Source organism: Daucus carota, chromosome 6 (assembly GCF_001625215.2).
Source record: "Daucus carota subsp. sativus chromosome 6, DH1 v3.0, whole genome shotgun sequence".
Classification (NCBI taxonomy): Eukaryota; Viridiplantae; Streptophyta; class Magnoliopsida; order Apiales; family Apiaceae; genus Daucus; species Daucus carota.
Genome location: NC_030386.2, coordinates 16,555,680 through 16,579,610, shown reverse-complemented (window position 1 = coordinate 16,579,610; position 23,931 = coordinate 16,555,680). Strand labels below are relative to the sequence as shown.

Here is a 23,931-nt window from a genome sequence, read left to right as displayed (position 1 = left end):
TCTTTTACAAATTTAAAAGATTCAAGAATAATACACTAAGAACACAGTAAACAGAAAAACACCAAGTATTAAAAATACGGGTGGATTGAATGATCCACCCGTGAGATTTTATATAGAAGAATCTGTGGATTGTTTTACAATTCGCACAGCTGCTGGTTCATCACTCAAAACAAGTTCTAACTCTCAGATTTTTCTCTTAAGTAATTTGAACAAGTTCAACTGATGCTACTAACTTGGTTATATACTCCAAGTTTTACAAAGCTTTTAGCTAGATTACAAAATGCACTCTAATCTAAAAACAATGCTGCACAACTTTGTCTTATGCATGCTTTCTGAGATGTCTTCATCTTTGACCATCATCTTGATTTGATCCAGATTGCACTGCATGAGATAAGTATGTTTCTGCTTCTTCTTTATTTTCCTAATTAGGCTTCCATGTCTATTTTAGTGTAATTCGATCCATGTGATTTGTCAGACTTAAGCTCTAGTCACTTTCAACTGCTCTTTGCTTCATCAGTTGAAGGTTCTGGTTGCTTTCAACTGCTATTGACTTTATCAGTTGAATGCCTGGCTCATCAGTTGAATGAATTACAAACTCCATCAGTTGAATGCTGTTCCAGTCTCATCAGTTGAATTCCTCAGCATTATCCGTTGAATACTTTGTCTTCAGTTGAATGCTTGATTTTCATCAGTTGAAACATCATCCAGTCTTTATCAGTTGAATCAGTTACATCTCATCAGTTGAATATCCTTCACTTAGATAAAATTACATGGCATTGGATATTTACAATTAGCCATCCTATTCTACCCATCCGTTGATGATTCCCAAAGACAAGAAATGTAACAATTACAACTGAAATTTGATAAAGATTCTAAGTGAGACATGTTACAAAATGTTTATGTTATCATCAAAAATTATTGATTCCTAACACTAACTGCAGCTGTCACTCTTTGAAATGATGATAATCCACGAACTCCCAGGACATCGGTTCTTTGAGTAATATAATTATCGTGAGTTGTAATTGCTTCCTCGATTCGAAAAAATAGTGATCTGCGCATTCGAAATCTTCGACGGAATTGTGTATCCATGTATATAAGTGCATCAGAAAATTAATCATGATATAGTCTAGCGTGACCTTCTTCTTTGTTGCGATCAATTACACGATGATTTATTATAGAAACATCGTGTTGTAAGAGAGAGTTCATTCTTTGACGCCGATGATGAAGGTGGACATCATCAATTCTCATTCTTTCTTGATGTTCTTCTTCTTCAGCTTGCATGATGTCGAGAATCATCATTTGTGTGGTGTTATCCATCAAAATAGAGGAATACTGAAGTGAGAATGAATTTGAGTTTGTGTCTTACTCAGTCTCATGTTCAATCAATAAAGTTGAAATATATGGCCGTTGGAAATATAGCTGTTGGAATATGACTGTTGGAAATATAGCCGTTGTAATTTGAATTTAAAAAGTATTCAAAATGACAATAAACTACTAGTTTCAAAATATAGCCAACCATTATATTCAACCCCATTGGAGTCCCGCACCTTACAGGTTCAACAAATTTTAGCCAACCATTATTTTCTACTATTATTGCCAATCATTATAGCTAACCCATTGGAGATGCTCTAAACTTATACACCTCATTTGTGTGATGGTGTTTACTCTTGTTAAAAGTGTGACTTTGATTAAACGATTCTGCCACTATAATCTCCCTCACTCCCAAAATTTATACGGTTTTACTTCCGTATCATGTGTCTATGAATTGAGTATAATTTTGTTAATCGTTATAATCTCCCTCTAATTATAGAGACATCATTTAAAATATTAAATATATTGTTACTGCAATTATATTGTTATCATACGATGAAAGTATATTACTCCCTCCGTTCCTTTTTACTTTTCCCATTTCATATGTCGGTACTGTTCACGACATGAGACAAATTACTAATTTAGGTTTAAACTATAAGACTAAATATATTAATGAGTGATCTTATTGAATTCGTATTTCTAAGTACTTTAATACAAAGAAATTGTTATATTTACTACTAACACAAAATTAAAAATATTAACGATTAAAAATGTGTATTGCCAAACGTGAAAAGGACAAACGAGAAAAGTATTATGGGCCGGAAGGAATCCTATAATTATATAATTCTCTTGAACTCTTGAAAAAACAACATCGTTGAACATGTGTTCAAGATGCAAATACAGTTCAGTTGCAATAATTATAAATGAGCTCATCTTCTCCTCTCCTTTTTCTTGAATAGACAGCCAGTAAATTCAATAAAAATAATCTACCGCAAGATAAATAAAAAGGGAACTTGCAAGCATACATACATAATATAACAACATAGCAAAGAGACCACTTGCATCTGCAGCCTTACATTACAATCTCAAACCTGACCAAAACAACCCCCCTCATCACCACTCTTTATTGGCTAATCAAGTGGTCCCTACTCACAACTCTAAAACATGATTTGACCAACTATTAAGCCACTAAACATAGACCAATCACACACTAATGATTCCTTAATCCTCCTTGCTAATGATGATTAGTACTGAAACATATCAGCAGCCGCCATGATGGGTTGTTGATTAAGGTACCAAGGACTCATGAAACTCTCCGAACCACCTGTCCCAAAAACATTATCACATGACTCAAACATCTCAACACTATGATTATTATTATTAACATTCCTCATGTTCATGTAGTTCAATATCTCATTAAGTGAATCAAGCCTCTGGCTCAGCTCATCCATCTGGGCCCTCAAGACCAGATTCTCAGACTCAAGATTCATGTAGTGTTGTGTAGTGATCTTGGTCTTTGTGAGAATCTCTTCATTCTCTCTCGTGAGTTGACTCACTTGCCCACTCAGTTCATCAAGATGCTGCTGCTTTCTCATCCTGGACCGCCTGGCTGACTCACGGTTTGACTGCATTCTTTTTCTCTTCCTCTGCTCCATCAGAACCTGTAAATCTCCCTCAGAACCCGAGTTCTGAATCTGGGTTGACCCGGATGAGTTCCCGCTCAAACTACCCATGCAATTTACCCAAATAAAATACCTGTAATAATAAAACTGGCGCGGACACTCGGTATAATAAAAAAGATTTTTTTTAAATAAATTTGCGGAACGAGATTTTTATTTATGAAAAATCATAAAACCAGTAGAGAAAACAAACGGAGAAAGATTGAACAAGGTGCCTTAAGTAAGTATTTAGCATAAACCCAGAACGGAGGATTTCACTTATGACAGGAGACATAAATCTGCAACATCAATACAGTGGATATATATTAATATTATAGATAATATATTTTCTTGATCTTGGAATGAAAGATTGGATTTTTGATACCCAGATGACAAATTTAAGCAAGATGAGTAAAAGGGTCTGCTAGATTAGGCCTGAAAATTATTTTTCAGAGGCTAAATTAGCAGAATAAAGATACAAAATTTGTATCTAATAATAGGGAAACGAGAAATTGAAGAAGGTGAGAAGAGAAGTGAGGGGAAGAGATTTTTGGAGAAAGAGAAGAGGGTTGATTTATAGATGAGAAATAGGGGGCTAGGAAGGTGGGGAAGGATTAAAAAATAATATAAAATTGTTTAAAATAATAAAATTAAATGAAACTGAGTGAAAAATGATAAAAAGTGAGGAGGGATTCGGAATATCCTATGGAGGGAGTAGAGTTGTTAGGTACGAATAATAGATACAAGAGAGTCCAGCACTCCAGCTGGTAAAACCGGTAAAAGACAGCACCAACAATATAGCAATTTGTCTGGACCAGTAGTATCTTCCGATTTTTCACCACTGTCGTTTACTCGCAGTCTCGCATCTTATAAACTTTGACGGTAACCGTAAGTAGGGGTGAGCATTCGGTCCCGTCCAAAACCGGACCGAACCGAATAGACCGAGGACCGAAGTTTTAATTTTTTTCGGACCGAACCGGACCGAAGTTTTATAATGGACCGGACCGGACCGAACCAAAATAATTCGGTTCGGTCCGGTCCGGACCGAAAGAACCGAAATTATTTTTAAAATAAAAAATTATATTATAAATAAAACTAAAATTCATCTTTTATTTTAAAATTTTCATATTAATTAATCACCCCCAATTCATTAAACATAGATATAATTAAATTTACAAATTAGATATTATAATTATAACATATAAGATATATAATATAAATATTAATTAAAATCATATATATTTCGGTCTATTCGGTCCGGACCGAAATATTTTTTTACGGACCGGACCGGACCGAACTTTATTTCGGTCTATTCGGTCCGGACCGAATGGACCGAATTTTCAGAAAATTAGGACCGAACCGAACCGAATTTACACGGTTCGGTTCGGTTTTTCGGTTCCGGTTCGGTTGTGCTCACCCCTAACCATAACTGACAACAGTAAACTTTTTTATACTCCCTCTGTCCCATTTTAACTGCTTTTTTAGAGAGATGCACACAAACCAATTTTTACATTTATTGAGATGTTTATTTGAATAATTTTACATAGTTACCCCTAATAAAGTCAAACTAAACTATTATTTATATTGCATAGAAAATACAAGTTGCATTAATGAGGGGTAGAATAGAAATTCACCTATCAAATAATTCATGAAAATAAGAGAAAGTCACTTATTTTGGAACAACAATTCATTTCTAAAAAAGCTATTTAATAGGCTATTTTAATAGCCTATTAAAATGGGACGGAGGGAGTACATAAGAGCAAGTCCCATAGGTTAAATGATGTCCTAAACTTAAGTTTAGATAATGCGACAAAAATGCACTCAACGTCATAGTGGTTACATAAATCCCTATCAAATCACCAAATATTCTAACTATTACTTATTTTTAGATAACCATCAGCAATTATTTATTAAATATTTATGAATAAAAAATTAATCTCTCTCTTTTTTTTTTTTGTTTTTTCCCTCCAATTTTATATTAAAATGCATTTAACCGGAATAAGTTATTGGATCAACGTTCAGTAGAAAATTACGTAGCTTTGAGTAAACCGAAATATTTGGTTTGGTGAAGTAAAGTTGCCTTTTCAGCGTCATAAAAAGGGTGCGATCTTATTCGAGGACTAAAGTAAGCAATGTTATTTGCGACTTCAAAAGTGTGATCGACAGCTATATTGGACCATATTATAAAAGTTGTTATATTTCTTTTTGTACGAAAATAAGTTTTTCTTATAATTTTTAACATAATTTGAGTGGTAAGAAAATATATTTCTACATATTTTAAATTCCTTTTTTTGTGAATATATATTTTTTCATAAAGAAATGAAAGATCATATGTATAAAAATATTTTTAAATTAATATTATTTTTTAAAAATGATAAAACAAAGACAATACTCCACACTCATTTTATAAAGTTATCTTGGTTCAAGCACATTCTGGTTATTGTTGTTTCTTTATGCATTTTTTTACCTCCAGTGCATGTAACAAACTCTACTTCCTCCGTCCCGATCAATTGTATACAGTTTCCTTTTTTGGATGTCCCATCATTTCTATACATTCCCAAAATAGCAACTTTTTATAATATAAAACACTATTACACCCACTACGTTCTTCCACTATCTTCATTCTATAATAATAAAAACACTATTACACCCACAACTTTCCTCCACAATCTCAAATCTATTATTAAAAATAAGTGGGACCCACCACTTCACCCACTTTCCATCTAACTTTACCCATTTCTTACACTTTTTCTTGGTTTCCGTGTCCAATCTCAATGTACTCCCTCCGTCCCATTTTAACTGCTTTTGACTTTTTTACACGTATTTTAAATTGTTAAGAAAATCACACCTAAACATAATTATTTTTTATAAAATTTATATCAAATAAAAGTTTGGAATCTAAACTTTTATTTGATGTAAGAATTGAAATTTTTCATCGAGTGTAGATATTAGTTTTTTACACCTCAATATACGTGTTAAAAAATCAAACATCAGTTAAAATGGGACAGAGGGAGTATATTATTCATTGGGATGGAGGGGGTATATATTAATTCGGCAGTTAACGTGACATCAAATGTCACTTATTATAACAATACGCTCTGGTTTCTTTCGTAAATCCCAACAATTTATATATTATTTTAATATACATGAAATATTGAATTGACGGAAGCAAGCACGCATAATAATCGTTGTTTTCATAACCTCGCATGAAGGTTTAAATTTAAAAATTATAAAAAATAAAATCTTTAAAAAAATAATAAGTCGGTAAAGTATTCGAGATGAGTTTATGCGATCTCTGAGAGACAGGAGGGCGGTGTGTAGGGTCGGCCAAATGCTTTTGGTTGGCCGAAGCCCCTGTCAATGTCAGTCAGCCAGCTTTCTTGTTTATTTTTCTCAGCCTGTTTCTTCTGCTTGAAATATTTATTTATAAGTTAGATCCAATTATCATGTTAAGCGGACAGATTAAGTTATATTATTATTAAATATTAATTAATAATATAATAATAATATACATTATAAATCAATTATTTAAATGAAAAATATAAGAATAACTAATTTTTGTTTTTAAATTAATTTCTGACTTATTTTATTAATTTTTCACTTTTATACAAATTCAACATTTTTTGACTTAAAAACTCAGAAATAAGTTTAAATCCCAACTTAAAATTGCTGGGCCAAACAGGATCGGGTACTACTGAAAATAATAAAATTTCTTTTAAATATTTCAGCTTTTATATTTCTTCGTCTGCGACTCTGCTAAGTGCTGAGCAAAGCTAAAACTTACATACTGTTACTGGTAGCTCTGCTTTATCTTTTACTCCCATCGTGTATTCACGTGCCTCTCTATTATTTTTCATGAGATCATGGTCCATTTACTCTCCCAGGGCCAATTGGCCATGACTGCATCCAGTACGAAGAAAAGATAATCTTACAGCTGTATCAGATCGAATAGTATTGAGTTTATTTTAAATAAAACTGATTACATATTGTTATTTAAAAGTAACTTGACAATCATATTTTGAAGAAATAAAATATAAATGATACAGGTAATAACATTTAAAAACATGTTAAATAGTTTAATTGTTAGATAATCATTCTATTATATATTACTTTTTATTTAAAATTTAGATAAATAATAGTCCCAACAGGTTTTTTATATTACTTTTTGGCATGCATTTTGAGGTTTTTATAAAGTATACTTTCATAATATTTTTTTTCAATTTTTTCCCCCTGAATAAAAGTTTAAGTTTGACGTTTAAGCATTTGTTTAAAAAATAAAAATAAATAAAAAATGGTTATCGAACTATATTTTATAGGAATCTCAAAAATAAGTGCAAACAGTGAACGTAAACAACCTGCTAGAACGGAGAGAGTATCTATTTGACTCATTTTCATTGGTGTAGTTTTGAATCGTTAAGAAGTAAGAGTTAATAAAAATAAGCTAAACTTATAAAATTTAGTTTACATTCATTTGGATGAAATGTACTGGGGAATAATGGCACGAAAACTCATTTTACGGAGAATTAAGAAATTATGAGACAATACTGACTAAATGTGGTAGATCTAGATTTATTTATTTTTTTGCTAAATGATCTAAATTTTTTATAATAAATATTATAGGGAAACATGAAGCAGAAGTTCAATAAGCATTTCTCCCAACACATGAGTTAGAATTTTAGTTCAAAAATTTGGAATGAAATGATTCAGGAAATGAAAATTTTAGACATTTCATCTAATCGGTCCTAATTTATAGTATAAATTTCATTACATTCTCCTCATATTTCATTCCATAAAAAATGAACACAAATTTCATGATATTCTATCCCTATATTCATTTCATCAAAAAGAGCACAATCTTCATAATTAATAGTGTCCATACAAACAATACAAAAATCGATAAAATAAAGGGCGATAAAATGTGACGGCAAGAAAAATGCAACATAACGTGGGTGTTTGGCTGAGACTTAAAAGCCCGACATTTTACCGTTTGTTTAAAAAGTCAATAAATACTTATAAAAAGTCAAGAATGCTAACTTTTGTTTTATAGTTTCTACTTCTTTCTCGAACATTTTAATTACGGATAAGTTTTAATTTGCTTCTAATTTTTACTTCACTTTTTTACTTAATAAAAAATCACTTATTTTAAGCTCACCCAGACACCATCACTACTCTTTCGTGTTTAAATATAATAACTCCAACACGTCAATGGCATACATGTGGCATTTTTTTTGACTAAATATTGTTATTATTATTTGTTAATGTTGTAATTTATTGGATTAGTTTCTGATGAAACACACATATTAACTGATTAAAAAAATTTCATATTGTATCTGGAATTAAGATTTCTAACTGTGAATTTTTATTTTTTTTTTAAACTTGTACCGAAGAGTGGAGGAGGTGATGATGAAAAAAAGAATGGATAGGGATTAATATTCACCCCTCCCCGCTCGATTCCGATCTGAACCCCGTCCCGATCGGGTTAAGGCATTTGGGAATTTTCGGGAGGGGGACGAAGACCGGTTAAAATTTGGTAAAAAAAATCGAGAATCGGGAATTATTGTCTCCCTGTTCTGATCCTCGATTCCGATTGTGTGTGTGTGTCTATATATATATATATATATAATAATAATATATCTTTATATATTGTACTAAATAAATTATTAAAAATAGATATCATTTATAATATTATTAAAATAAAATATATATATAGATATAGATATATATAAATTTTTTAAATTATAATACAATATATTTTTATAACGTTAAAATTGTCATTTATTTGTATTACTCCCTCTGTCCCAACCACTTCTTTACACTTTAGTTTTTTGGATGTCCCGTACAATTTTTTACATTTCAAAACTTACCAAATACAATAAAATTTTATAATAAAAATCAAATAACCCCACTACTTTTCTCCACTATGCTTATTTTATATATTAATTATCAACGGGTCCCACAACTATTCTCAATTTTCTTACCTTTTCGCACTACTTTGTGTATATATATTCTTCACCTCCGTGCCAAATCTAAATGTAAACATTTGGGCGGACGGAGGAAGTATATATCAATTTTTAATATGATTTGATGTTAAAAATATAAAATAATACTCTCTCCGTCCCACAATACATGTCTCTTTTGAAAAAATTACGCATATTAAGAAAACATTAATTAGATAAAATATTCTCACTTGTACCCCTAATAAATGCATGAATGTAGACTATTATTCAACCCTCATTAATTGTTATACAACTTTCAAGAAGGGTAAATTTGAAATAGTATCAATATATTTTCATTGGAAACTAAAAGTGGACAAGTATTATGGGACAAAAATTTCTTCCAAAAGAGATTTGTATTGTGGGACGGAGGGAGTATCATTTTAATAGTCTATTACGAGTTAATATATTGTTTTTTTATTGATAAATATATTATATAATATAAAATTATTATTTTTATCAAAAAATAAAATTTCATGAATTTCTACGGGGATCCATGTTTCCCGTGCGGGGATAGGGTTTAGGGAGGAGAAGAATCTTCATTCGCGGTTCGGGACGAGTTCAGTTATCGGTATCGAATTCGAGGATCAGGTGCGGAGATAGTACTCCTCGAGCCCAAAATGACCTCGTGCCATCGCTGGGGTGGTTGAGATTAAAGTTTCGAGTTGCTTTCTTGTAATCCCAACTCATTTCCTCCTGATTTGTTTACATATGCTTATTTATATGGGATCAAACCATACGTGATTCTTGTCGCCTAAAAAACCATACATATGTTCATCGGTCCAAGACTTTTCGAATCACACTGAGAACTTGGAATATCCTAAACTAGCCATAGCAATCATTCTACGACATACCCAAATGTAAGGGCGTCGTTAGTTCCTAATGAGGACAACCTACCAAACTCCATAACAAGGCCTGCGAGAAGATGTTGTCAAGAAGATTCTACAAACTCTCTAATGAGGACAACCTAAAAAAAACCGAAGAAGGCTTCTTAACATTATCCTGATACTCCCTGACGTGGATGACTTAACGAAATATAGAGTTAGGTTTTCTAACTTACGAAGAAAGATACTTATGCTCAAAGACGTCCCCATGAACACATGGTGACATTTCTCTGCCATTTACAATTTCATCTAGATCATTTCCTTATCTAGTTGAATAAGTGTTTCTTTTTCTTTAACCAGGACGTGCCTAGGTTTTAGGCTCGGCAGGAGGCGCCCACCTGTCAAGTATCTCATTTTGGACCAAGTCTTAACTCGTCAATATCTTCTTCATCTTCAAACTGGCCTAGCCTATCAATCAAATTCATGTTGAAATTTAGGTGTAAGAGTGATCTTATCAATGACGTGCGTAGGTTGTAGGCTCAACAGATTGTCAAAGTCTCTTAACTCGCCAATGACATAAATAAGATTATAATATAATAAAAAATAATAATAATGTAATATTAGAATGATAAATAATGTAATATTAGAATGATTTGAATTTGTACCGATATTATTCACTCAAGTTTAGATCACTTTTTTAATAAAGAGATAAAATGATTTAAGATAAAATTGACTCAAATTTAGATTTTTGGATCTTAACCGGAGTTGTATATTTGTACCGTAAGAGGAATAACAACATCTGACAAGCACATGTGCTTATATACGGACACACGATTACACTTTCTTATTCGACTTTTTCTGATCCAGATTTACTGCGAGAAATATGTAACCCTCAGATTCCACGCTTTATAAAAAGAAGATCTGCGAATCATTAACGGGTTTTGTACACTGATATTTTATCTTCTCATTCTTTATATAAAGTCAAATTTTTGATTTTCACATTATTTAAATAAGCAAAAGTTATTCTAGTTTTCAAGCTTATATTATATTAGAACGGTTTATCTAGTGTATTGTGTGTGCACCTGAACACGTGTTAAGCACTTAAATTTATGAATTTAGATATTTTTGATTAATGTGATTGTTGGAAATGTATGGAATCATCATTATTAAAGAGTGTAAGCCAATCAAAATAAGATAAATTTATCATATTTTGTACTTATTGTGTTTCCACACTATAAAAAAATTGATATTAAAAATATTATTTGTGTGTGATTATTTTGAAACAGACATATTTATGCGATGATATATGAATTAGTAAACATAATCTTATACTCCCTCCGTCCCATTTTAATTGTCTTTGATTTTTTTTATACGTATTCTAAGGTGTTAAAAAAATCACATCTAAACATAATTATTATTTATAAAATTTATATCTAATAAAAATTTGGAATCTAAACTTTTATTTGATGTAAGAATTAAGTTTTTTGTTGAGTGTAGATATTATTTTTTTACAGCTCAATATACATGTTAAAAAAATCAAATATAAGTTAAAATGGGACAGTCTGATTACTTGGCGAGTTTCTAGTATTATAAATGATGGAGGGAAGTATTAAAAAATATCCACATTGTTTTTAATAAATACACGAGGTTCATAATAATTCATAAACAAGCGGCACACATTTCAAAAGGCTCCGAGTCTCTGTACAAAGGATAGACAGACTACATACCCTTTTCTTTAGGCATTTCTTTGTTATTTGTTAATGTGTCATTGTATCTTTTGTTTTGTATACTGACGGCGGAAGAATTAGAATCTGAGTTGAAGAAATTAACATTTGGTCATACAACTTTACTTACTATTCCGGTAAGAAAAATCCAATAATAAAATCAGCTAATAATATATATAGAGATGCTCAAATACAAATCATTTTTAGTCTAAAAACTAATTTTAAAATGATCAAATATCTCTTCATACATTTTAAAACTTACAATATGCACCCCCGAGTTTTGTTATCAACTTTCCAAAATTTACACTTTCTACCCAAATGCCACGTTAGCAATAAGACCCCATCCAGATGTCACGTCACCCGCCACATCAGCATCAGGGTCCACCCAGACTGCCATTTCAGCATGACGTCACTGCCACGTCAGCAAGTGCTGGCGTGGCACCAGCCACGTCAGCAGACATGTCACATCAACACTAGACCTGCTGCCACGTCAGCCGTGGGTCCTCCAGAAAATAAAAAATGAAGTAGTGTGCAGTTAGCAATTATGGAGTGCTCATGACCAAATTGGGAGTGTACTCAGTGGTTTTTAGATTTTTACGCTATTTGGTTTGTATTAAAGTAATACCTTATACATATATATAATATCACTATTAGGAGTTCTTACAACCGACTTTATCTAATGTAATGTGTATAAATATAATATCACTATTAGGAGTTCTTACAACCGACTTTATCTAATGTAATGTTAAAGGTTATCTTGATCTGATGAATGAATGTTAAGGATTCCATGATTGAGGAGGGAATGTGTTTAATAAGGACTGAGGAGTATATGTGTTTTAGATATGCCCCGATGAGAATGCGCCATCCACTAGTTGAGTAGAGAAGCAGGAAAATTGGAAAAAAAATATCAAATGACAAAAATTAGGATACTAGCTCTCAGTATCACAATTTCGGGTAATAATGTCTCAAATATCATATTCGAAAACTATGGCCTCAAATCTCGTTTTATAATGTTATATTATGTAACATTCATAATTGATGTCGCGTTTATTCCTTATTTTAGCCCAAACCCATAAGGTGAACACACAAAACCCCTAAAAAAATCTAACTCACATAACGTTAGGTCATAATGTTACTTTATCTAACATTTTAAGCCCAAGCTCATGTAACATCCCTCTCACAAGCTCCATCATGCAGCGTTTTATCCTTATAACCTAATGCTACATAATTCAACGTCTTGAAAGGGTATTCTCAGCTTCTTTTTCGGAATATGATATTTAGGACATTTTAACTCCAATTTATGATATCGAGGGCCTTCTTTCCAAAAATTAAACACCCCCACCCCAAAAAAAGAAAAAAAAAAAAACTAAATCTATCTTTCTGTGTTTCAGATTGCATGTACAATAATAGTAGCATCTCCTCAGCTATGGGAAATCTTCAGTTCATAGACAAAAAATTACTTTGCACCAAGCATCATGCTTATTACAATTAACTTACACACCATCGAAGACGAAAAATTATAGAAACAAACAAATATATTTGCACAGAAATGATGACAAAAATGACTAGAGGACATGGTACAGCAAAACACGAATATATACATTTGGGTCTCTGGGTGAAACATAACAAAAAAAACATAAACTTGTGCTGCTGCTTTCTTACAAAAGATGGGGAGATAGTCTCATATATATGTATTACATATCCATAGAATGTACAATGAACAAAAAGGGTTTAGAATTATCACACACTTATGTACAAATTGCAAATGCACCTGGCCTGAAGAGTTTGAAGCTCGAAACAAGCGTTTAGTAATTGCTATGCTATAGCAACACAAACTGCTACTGCATTATTTTCATGATTTAAGACGATAATAGAAGCAAATATGCAAAATAGTTTAAACATAACTAAAGTGTTTAGACTTTTCCAATGAAGATCATGAGGTTACCCCGCTAATAGCTTCAGCAGTTTGAGGATGGTACTGAAGCATTTCGAACCACATCATTTCCCGTATCATATCTTCTCCTAAATCCTCATCTATATCAAGATTGATTGGGACTTGTGCTGGAGGATCAGAGTTGGGATCATATAGAGGAGACATGTAAGGATGCTGGAGTGCTTCAGTAACACTAATTCTCTTCGAAGGGTCAAAGACAAGCATCTTCTGCAGCAGATCTATTGCCATAGGATGGGCATTAGGGTAAAGGCGAGAAAATGGTGTGCCAAGAGAATATGGAAGTGATTTGATAAACTTTCTCGCCTTTGGATTATCAATGAATTGAATATCTTCTTCTCTCTGGCTGCCCAGAATATTGATTATGAGTTTAAGCTGGTTAAGGCACTCTGTTCCAGGGAATATTGGTTTCCGCCCAAGAAGCTCAGCAAAAATACAGCCAACAGACCACACATCGATGGATGTCCCATAATTGTCACAACAAAGAAGTAGCTCAGGGGCTCTGTACCAACGAGTGACCACATACTCGGTCATGAATTGGTCCTTACCACTACTCGTGCGAGCAAGACCAAAGTCACAGATTTTGAGGTCACAGTTTGCATTGATAAGTAGGTTACCAGGCTTTAGATCACGGTGAAGAATATTTGCTGAGTGTAAATACTTGAGTCCTCGAAGCAGCTGCATAATGATTGCAAATTAAGGAGGTATTAGTCACCAGTCATGTATACCAACAACTTCTTACTGTAATTTAATAGCTCCCTCTGCTTTTAAGTAATTGATATTTGACTTTCTGACACACATTTTTAAGTAATTAAGTGAAAATTATTATATTTCAAAATTTCTTTTTTGTTAAAAAAGTACTATAAGTTTAATATTTTTATTCTGAAAAAGAAAATTTTAAAAATAATAATTTTATATATGCGGTCAATGCTCTTAAAATTGTGTCAAAAAGTCGAATGTCAATTATTCGAAAACAGGAGTAGCCAAGTAAAATTGGTGTCATTCCATTTTCAAGTTTCGTAATTAGGCCTATATAGGAGTTCAAATACATCATTATGTAAATATTCTACCAAGATATTAACTCGTTGCACGATCTATTCAATTGAAAATTGTAATGTACTTCAAGTTTATCAGTCCTACTTCAGAGAACTAACTTGGATGTTTGGATAAGATCTCACACACACTGTAGAACAAGGCATAATTAAGAAAGTGAACAATTAGCATATAAAATCTTACTGTACATATTTGCTCAAGTTACCTGAAAGAGGAAGTATTGGCAATGATCATTTGTAAGTGCTTGAGAAGACTTGACAATCTGATGCAAATCGGTGTCCATAAGTTCATAAACCAAGTAAACATCCTTAAAACTTCTTCTCTGAACAGGCATCATAACATCCTTCAAGCCAATCACATTATCATGTCTAAGATGCCGAAGCAGCTTCAGTTCTCGTAACGTCCTCAAAGCATCAATCCGATTATCAAATGCATTATGAATCTTCTTAATTGCTACCTTCTCATTAGTTTCTCTATTAATCGAAGAACAAACAATGCCATACGCCCCACGTCCAATAGGCTTAACCGGAACATATTTAGTATCGATCTCAAACAAAGTCTGCCACATACTATAATAATGTTTCCCTAAGGTTCTAACCCCATTTGGAGGCTCCACAGGAGTTGCCATCTCTGCAACAAATTCTCACCACTAAGCACATCATAATCACTAAAATTAACCAAACCCCACAAAATTCTGAAACTTAAAAATCAACCCTTTCAAGGAACTATAAATTTACGCATAAAGTTTGCATCTTTAATTGTAACTTTTAAAGAACTACAACAAACTTAAAACCCCAATTCAATTCCTAACATTTACACAAACAAAATCAAGCTAAAACCAAAAAACAAAAATTCAACAAAATTACAAAACCCAGAATTGAAATACCAAAACTGAAGTTCTTACCAAAAGAAAATCTTGTGAACTGCTGCTCCTTGGGATATAAAGATCACAGCTTGATCATACTCAACAGGCTGCTTATATAAAAAAAAGTTGTTAAATAAACATGTAAGTCCAGAGTCTAGACAGCTTAAAAGCGTTGAAATATGGGAACTGAGAAGTCAATTGGTTTCCAAGAAATAAGGATCACTGTTCCGAGAGGTGAAATTAAGTAGAAGAATCATTGATGAATCGGAATTAACAAGGTTGTACAAATAAAAATAATAATTAATAATAAAGGAAGTGTATTTAGATATTGAGGATATGTGATGAAATTTATCATATATGACAATAAAGACAGAACACAAGGGCAAAGGGACAGAGAGAGATCTAAGGGGAGTGGGGATTCCTTATCTCGTCTTTAGATCAGAAACAAACCCCTTTGGCTTATTTTTTTTATATTATTTACGTCACAGATGAGATGCTTATAAGTCATATTATTGCGGTTCGTGTTCGGTTTCGATCTTAAGACTATTCTGGAGGGTGGATCAGCTGGACTATTAACGAGGAAAATATCTTATAAATTGGATAAATATATACATCTTTTTAATATAAAGAAAAAAAAAATATATATATATATATATATAAATATTTAAGATATTAAAACTATAATATTATTGACATTTTATAGTATCATAACTGTCTTCAAATTATCTGATTTTTTTGACGAATATTGAACGATTTAGAAATCAGGGTTATGTTTATAAATTAGAGATGAAAAAGTCTGCTCTATCCTGATACAGTATATAATAGAGGATATTCTTAAATTGAAATGGCGATTCTAACCTTTGAACCCAGGAAGCCCAATAATGACTTGTACTGCGCTCTCTTGCTTTTTGTGTTCAATGGGCTCGTCGGGCTTGGGTTACAAGGTTGTTGTTCTTTGTTTTTTTGTACTTCATGTCACTCTCAAAGAGATTCTCGTTGAGGCAAGCACAAAATAGAAATATCCGATCATTAACAGGCTTGGATAACTATTTTAAAAAACTTTTATATTTTTATAAAAGGGTTAGAGATTCTAAATGTTCTAATTGAATATTTCTGAATTAGTGTTGTCTATAATTTTGTTTAAGAAATATTTTTCATGATCCAACCGTATTAGTATGAATATTATATTAAAATATAATATTAGAATTTTTTAATACAAATTTAAGTTGCAGAGTATTGACTTTATAATCACATTATTCTTTTATATAATTTTAATGGTAGAGATTAATCGATTACTCTTTTTGCTAAAAAAATAAATGATCCAAATTCATTAAATTATTTGAATATATTTCCTTATTTTCACCTGATATTAACTTCTGTACAATAAAATTCTGAAAGATGCTCTAGCTCTAGTAGAAAAGTTTCTGAAAATGTCCCAACAGAAAGTTTTTCTTTTGTGACCTTTAAATTCTCCTCTCTTTAAAATATTACCGTAAAAGCATGCCTCTTTCGAATTGCAATGTTAATATACATTTGTTCCAATAATAACTGGCATATATTTATTTATAACTCATATTCTTCACGGTGTTTTCAATTATATTTATTTTAATAAATATATTATACTGATATTATTGTTAATTTATATCTTCTAAATTTTAACCAAATATAAGTGCTTATTAGATCTATTTTCAATATTATTAGAATGCTTAAAATCATTTTCGCCTCAGAATTATATTAGACTGAAGGGGCAAAATTAAGAAAAATAAACCATTCCGTAGCCAGCTATTTTGCCATCGATCAAACAGTTTTTCCAAATCGTCAGGCAATAATCTACTATATCCGTTATGGGACCAGGTCCCCGGCAGCCATATGTCAGGGACTGGTTAACCAACAGCCACATCCTAGGCCGTTGGATGCATATCCAGCGGCCAGGATTATATTAAAATTTTAGCGCTGGACGGGAATTCCGCTGGATCCCCGTCCAGCGCTAAAAAAGCGCTGGACATATTAAAATTGTAGTATGATCCTGATCGCTGGATATGCATCCAACGGTCGAAAAACTGGTTGTTGTTTAACGCGTTCACAGCAGCCGGCTGCTGTGGACCGTTACCCATCTGGTATACGAGAACAAGTAGTTTTCCTGAGCAAATTAATTCCTCGGTTCGGGCACTCCAAGCCTACTTCCAAACCTGCTAACACATAGAGAAACCCAGACATCTCTACATCTTCATCTTCACAGACAGACACTTGCAGCTTCTCCCCGGTCCCCGTTCATGTCAACGAACTAGCATAATATAGAAATGATTATATCACCACGAAAACCCTCACCTATAGCGGTCTCTTAGCATATTAGTGATATATGCATATAGGGGTGGCAATTTCGGGTAACGGGTCGTGTTCGTGTCAGCAATCGGGTCGATTTCGGGTCAAGCTAAAATCACTCAAAATTGAATAAAACTGAAAATTGAAGTTATTAGAAATGAAATTCTAATTTCGGGTCATTTCGGGTCCATTTCGGGTCAATCGGGTGATTTTCGGGTCACTTTCGGGTTTCTGTCTCAGTAAATCGGGTTTCGGGTTGGGTCGGGTTCGTGTCGGGTTTCGGGTCGTGTCTGATATTGCCACCCCTATATGCATAACAGCCTTGTATGCACCTATCATTCTACTACTTACCCCATGTGTCTTGCCGTTTCTGTTTTCCGACCCACCACCACCGTTGCCATCTCGTCCTCTCCTCCATCACTCTCCTTCAATCAACCCCACCAAACATTTTCTCAAGATCCCTTACCAAACCACGCAGATTCTGCACTTTTTCCTCATTTTCTTCATCCAGGACTTCTGTCGAACACATAGACTGTAATGCTGAAGTTGAAGGAATATGGGATTTTCCCAACTCTGGTGCCGCCACAGCTAATGTGAACGCCTGGTCTGGAGCTGCTATGTTCACGCTGTTGCTCGGAGCGTTTATCGCTGATTCGTATTTAGCATTATCGACGATCATCGTTGCTTCGTTTCTTTATATTCTGGTATGATATGCATTCGCTATTTTGTTTACTTATTATTATTACCACGAATCATGATTTTGTTGTAATTGAATATGAAGTAGCGGAAAATTTGTATAATGATATAGAATGAAGTGATTTATTGGTAACACAAGTGATCATGCAATGGTAATAGGTAATAAGTAATGTAAGTTCCTAACTTTGTATACATTTTAAGCATTCTGCTGGTGTTCAATTAAACGGTTGACCGTTTGGAAGGTTCAGAAATGCATTAGATATGTATTTGTTTATGAATATAGGCATTCATTTGGATCTTAGATTGTTCTAAAGAATGTAAGATAGCAAAGGGTTTAGATCTGAGCCGCTTGATCATTGCTAAATTGGGTGTTTAAGTAAGTCAATTTAACTAACCGTTCACTTTAACCAACTCTACATAAATACAACTGTTTTTCCAGCCAACTGCAATTAGAGCCTGATCATGCTCTAAATTAGCTATCTAGCTGTAGCTGCATATGGCTGTTGTACATTTGGCACAATATTTCAAAATAATGGCCCATGACTACAAATCTGATGGTAATTAAATATTCTGTCACAAGAAATGTACACTGCCAACTTAATCCTAGCCAAATGCATGCTTTCTATATACTTTTTTCACCCAACTAAAATTTGAGTTTGCCATCTACTGCCAAGATCATAGCATGGCTGATGGCACATGCCATATATCGGTGTGACTGTGATTACAAGTGTAAAATGTTAGAAACAAATACTATCAAGTATCTAAAAGTCAAGAAATGTGTTGAGGTGTGTCATTCACTTACTTGAGCTCTTTATATTTTTCAAAAAAAAAATTCAAATACAAGTAATTTGGATTCTAAAGAATTCGTCCATCATATATGTTTTGGAATCAGTTGCATAATTCTTGGATTTTTATCATGTATGTACTCTACTGGCAACACAGTACTCAATATAATGTATTTATATATTGGCCGAAGGTTTTGTTGTCACTTTTTGTATCCTGAAATGATTTAGTTTTTTCTTCTCGTGTAGTTTCATCTAAATCACCTCAAAGTTGGGGCAGATATCATAATTCAAAGGGCACCTTATCATGTAAATAATAATTACATGAGTAAGAAATCTCGATGTGTGGAACTCAACTTAAGCTTACTTGCTCGAAGCAAGCATCCAACGTCTTTATGTTGACTATTCAGAATCAGAAATTAATCTCATATATGCTTAAAAGGAGGATGAAGTTGCGCGTGCGACAAGGGATATCAGTTCTGAAGTTGTTTCAAATTTGGTTCTGAAGAGGTGGAGGTTTAGAAGAATCTCAAATGTTCAATATATTGTTCTTGCGTGATCAATGGAGAGTTACGAGGCTTATTTGGCTGATGGTTCTGATGGCAGGTACTCCTTTAGTACTTGAGTATGTTTTCAGGTCCTTAGCTTTTACCAGAAATCATTGTGTCAGAGATGCCAAGTGAAAAAGAAATTATGCATGAGACAGATTTTTAGTGGTCCCATATATATGATGTGTTCTATTTATCAAATTTTAATTTATCTTAGGGTCTTTTTTTTAACTTCTGAAGGTAACTGCTCGTAATGCGGACTAACTATCAAAGAAAGTACTGTATATAAAATATATATATGCAATTCTGCATAGTACATAATGCCATCTTTGTCTGCTGTTCCATTATCTGAAAAACTTTCACCATAAATGGGTAAATATTCAAGCAGAAGTTGTTGTGTTTTCCCCAATATACAAACCTGAGTGTCACCACCCCAGATACTCATATTGTGTGATTGAAATATATGTAATAGTGTTATTAATTCTTTTTGTTTACAAGCCTTAGCTAGCTGCATGTCGTTCCTTTGTTTTTGCCTTGTGGTGATTGAGTAAGTAATTTTTTGTGCCAAGTCTTTTTGTGTTAAATACTCCTGTTGGAGAGCACGATTGGATAACCAAGTGGTGGGTTTATCCTCTATTCTTCTGCGAAACCTGGGTTCGGGTTTGACTCTGGCTCATTCCGAGAAGTATTAGTTTAGAAACTTATTTGTAAGGCATATTAGCCTATATTGTCAAAAAAAATTAAAAAAATACTCATGTTTGAACATATATCAAATCTTAGCATTGGAGATACTCTAATCTTGAATTATAAGCAAGGGACGTAGAAAAACAATGTCAAAACAATCCTTCCTTCTTTCCCCTTGTTACAAAATATTTTCTTCAGCACAAGAAGTACGAAAAAACATTAAACAACAATCAAAGATATATTTTAAACACTGATTACAACTGAAGACCCTTGATTCATTTACAGACCTTTCTGTGATACAAGGGTTCTGGGAAACACTTTAATGGGGACATTTCGATGGCTGTAGTTCAAGCCAATAATTTACTGGAGGATCAGAGTCAGCTTGAATCAGGCTGTCTGAGCTTGAATGAGTCAGGCCCGTATTGTACTTCTGTAGGAGTTTATGATGGACATGTGGCCGTGAGACATTGCGTTTATCAGTGTTCAACTCTTTCAGCTTCTAAAGAGTAGGTATCTTTTCTTCAAATAGAGTTTTAAGTCATTGTATTGGATTTGTTAGTTTCTTACAAGAAATAAGATACCGTCATGATGACACAGTTGTAGCTGACTTGTTCCGTACATGTTTTTGTTTTAGGCGAAACCCTATTAAAATTGACGTGTTCCTTAAAAAAACCGAGGATGGTTCCATTCATGTATGGGGAACCAAATAAAATGAACTTGTAAACAATTGAGGAATCATTGATGTGTATGCTTTTAGTCTCTCTTACTTTTCTGAGGGTTTGAGGTTAGGTATCTGTCTATGTTTGGCAGAATTTGCATCTGAGCATCAATCCATGTTAGAGGGGGTAAGAAAAGCATTCTATGCAACAGAAGATAGTTTTACATCTATTGTTCGTGAGCCAATACAACCACAACTTGCCGCAGTCGGGTCCTGTTGCTTGGTTGGAGTGATATGCAATGGAAATCTCTATATTGCAAATCTTGGTGATTCATGTGCTGTGTTAGGCAGACTTGTCAAGGCAACAGGGGAATTTCTTGCTATTCAGCTTTCAGCGGAACATTATACATGCACCGAGTCTGTAAGACAAGAGTTACATTCTGTTCACCCAGATGATTAGCAGATAGTGGTAATCATATGTAATTTCTATCTACGGGTCCCGGATCTATCTTTCCAAAGTCGACAACTCAAAAAATGTAAGACTCTGAACTTGTAAATTTATACCTTTCACTAGCCATTTGGTCTGCCACAATGAGGTCTAACACCTTGAAGACCTTAGTTGTGTTGACCAGAACTAGCTCCATGGCTATCCGTCTCAGCCACTATCAGCCTTCTAGAACTATTTTTGCCTTTACAAATGAGTGAGTTGTACAATTACATTCTTAATTTGAGTATGATGCTTACCTTCCTTGATTGCAGGTGTTGATTGAAGGTACATGGAGGTTCCAGTTAGTATTTAAAGTTGAAAGAAACAGCCACCTACCCTGTAAATTTATCCTTGACACATTTAACCATTTTCTTTCTTTTTGACTGGTTTCAGAAGTTATGGACAAACTGGTAAAGGAGTGAATAGATTTTTAATATGCAAACATGTCATGTGGTGTAAGCAAGAAATTTAAAAATGATTTAAGATCCTGAATGTGTAAATATTTTCTGTAGCATAATTGAAGCAATTGCAATGAGGTGATTTTGTTTGCCTGCTCTAGGAGATTCATGTTAATTATATTTTTCGACTTGCGATAGGTCCATTTAATATACATTCAAGACATTATTAATTGTATTACATTCATGCTGTAAGGATGATTGTTTTACTTCACTCTTCCAACTATAGGACACTCTTTTTACTGTAGCAAAAATGTTCCTTCTAAGTTTTCATCATCCTTTAGGCAAATCGTTTGAAATTTACCATTTGTCGTAGTCAGTGTGAAATATATTTTTTTGATTTCACGTTTAGCATGAAATTGGTGAACGAAAGAAAAGTGCATGAAAATTCCTTTCTCCCATGCTGATTTTAACTACTAATGTTTACAGATTTGCCAGTTGAGGCTGCAAACTTGTTGGTTGTGGTTCTGCAGTACCAAGCTTAAAGGGGTCCAGCGATGACCTTGCAAAACTTGTAGAAACTAATGATAAATGGATCTCTACTCGCACTGGTATACGAAATCGACAGGTTATTTCAGGTTAGAATTTTTTTTCAGTTTCATGATTGCTTTAATAGATCTGGAGATGAACAATTCAAAGTCCATTATGTGTATTGTGATTTAAAAGTGATCTCCACTGCCCTTCCCCAAAAATGTTTAGGAATCATGTAGCAGTCAAGTGCTAATAATCAGTAATCAGTATCCAGTACTTGACTCTTTTGTGAAACAAATTTAGTGGTTGCTGCACATTAGCATAGTAGACTATGTTTTGAACAATGTTGCATATCTTGGTGCGCTTCAGAACTAGAATTGATCTACAACAACGTTATCTATTAGCAACCAGGGGCATGGGTCTGGCCTATTTATATATGATAGGCAGATGGCTCGGGTACTTAATTTTTTTTTAGGTTCTTAGTTCTCTTTCTACGGTCTGCTGGGATTTAGTTTTTCTGGCACAAATTATCTTTGACGACTCTTTTGTACCGACTTAATTTTTCATTTTTTTGGTGACAAGTTAAGGATGCTATCCTTCAGTACACTAAGCGCCAGAGAAACTCGCCTATTGTATATATCACTTGAATCAGCTTTCTTCCTTTATTTGTTGAACCTGGTGATTCGTAACTTGATATGCACCGTAATAGATATGATTATTGTGCTTATTATGTTAACAGTTCAGACTTCTGATAACATTCCCCAAATTTTATTTGGTCACATGTTACCAAATTTCCAGCATGAAGAGGCAAGCCACGAGCCACCTACTTCCAGGTGGTGCCATTTTTCCGACATGCAGTGTCAAATTTACTTTGCGGTCAAGCCCTTGCAATATCAAATCATGTTTAAAGATAGTATATGTATTTTCTTTTTATAATTTATCGATACTAAAAAATTAAATATTCATACAAATGATGCTATGAATACAAAACTTATTCCGTATTATGGAGAGCAGACCCGGTATCTTCTAAGCCAATAAGTTGTAGTTTAGTCCCCGACTTCAGCGTTGGTACAAGTTTGGGAGCAGGACATCAATTTCATTCGGTTTTTATCATGGTCGATGCTTTCTTGACTTTGTATGGTGCATCATCGAGAAATTATATGTTCCATTATCCTTCAAGTAAAAAGCATTATGGCCAAGTGTTAAAAGTCGTTGCTATTAAACGCTCACTAAACATAAAATTCACATTGATATTTTATATGATAAAAGTTAAAATCATCACCTTTCAAATTATTATTATTACTTAATTGAAATCATAACACACAATTTCTAAATACATGAGAATTTTAAATTTTAAATTTTCGATTATTACTTTAAACAACAACATTGAATCATAAATCATTATTCATTATGATCCAAATGGGCTTATAGGCTCATAGCACATGGTTG

At 33.3% G+C, this 23,931-nt stretch overlaps 2 protein-coding genes and 1 long non-coding RNA gene across 12 annotated transcripts; 1 reads left to right on the top strand and 2 right to left on the bottom strand.

Annotated features, from left to right (window-relative positions):
• Positions 1-2,282: 2,282 nt before the first annotated feature.
• LOC108225041 (bZIP transcription factor 11) lies at positions 2,283-3,537 on the bottom strand. The gene has a single exon (XM_017399844.2). The coding sequence runs from the start codon at positions 3,042-3,044 to the stop codon at positions 2,556-2,558; it is 489 nt and encodes a 162-aa protein (XP_017255333.1). The 5' UTR covers positions 3,045-3,537; the 3' UTR covers positions 2,283-2,555.
• Positions 3,538-13,133: 9,596 nt separating this feature from the next.
• On the bottom strand, positions 13,134-15,827 carry LOC108224248 (mitogen-activated protein kinase homolog NTF3). 2 transcript variants are annotated; one of them, XM_017398766.2, is made up of 3 exons: positions 15,419-15,827; positions 14,720-15,144; positions 13,134-14,139 (listed from the first exon to the last, which is right to left on the bottom strand). In XM_017398766.2, the coding sequence occupies exons 2-3, from the start codon at positions 15,140-15,142 to the stop codon at positions 13,444-13,446; spliced, it is 1,119 nt and encodes a 372-aa protein (XP_017254255.1). In that variant the 5' UTR covers positions 15,143-15,144; positions 15,419-15,827; the 3' UTR covers positions 13,134-13,443. The 2 variants fall into 2 exon arrangements, with proteins under 2 accessions (XP_017254255.1, XP_063935991.1); XM_064079921.1 differs by lacking the exon at positions 15,419-15,827 and having other exon boundaries at positions 14,720-15,163.
• A 1,726-nt stretch (positions 15,828-17,553) lies between these two features.
• LOC108224711 (uncharacterized) lies at positions 17,554-23,661 on the top strand. 9 transcript variants are annotated; one of them, XR_010284740.1, is made up of 5 exons: positions 17,554-18,405; positions 19,429-20,917; positions 21,222-21,605; positions 21,829-21,895; positions 22,441-23,661. It is a non-coding gene; the product is annotated as an uncharacterized LOC108224711 (long non-coding RNA). The 9 variants fall into 9 exon arrangements; XR_010284737.1 differs by having other exon boundaries at positions 21,046-21,605; XR_010284742.1 differs by having other exon boundaries at positions 19,429-20,921.
• Positions 23,662-23,931: the final 270 nt, after the last annotated feature.

Bases quoted from the DNA above. Each gene is read 5' to 3' on its own strand.
- LOC108225041 (XM_017399844.2), bottom strand. From the start codon at position 3,044: ATGGGTAGTTTGAGCGGGAACTCATCCGGGTCAACCCAGATTCAGAAC.
- LOC108224248 (XM_017398766.2), bottom strand. From the start codon at position 15,142: ATGGCAACTCCTGTGGAGCCTCCAAATGGGGTTAGAACCTTAGGGAAA. The intron at 14,140-14,719 runs GTAACTTGAGCA...ATCATTATGCAG, and splicing joins GCCAATACTTCCTCTTTCAG to CTGCTTCGAGGACTCAAGTA.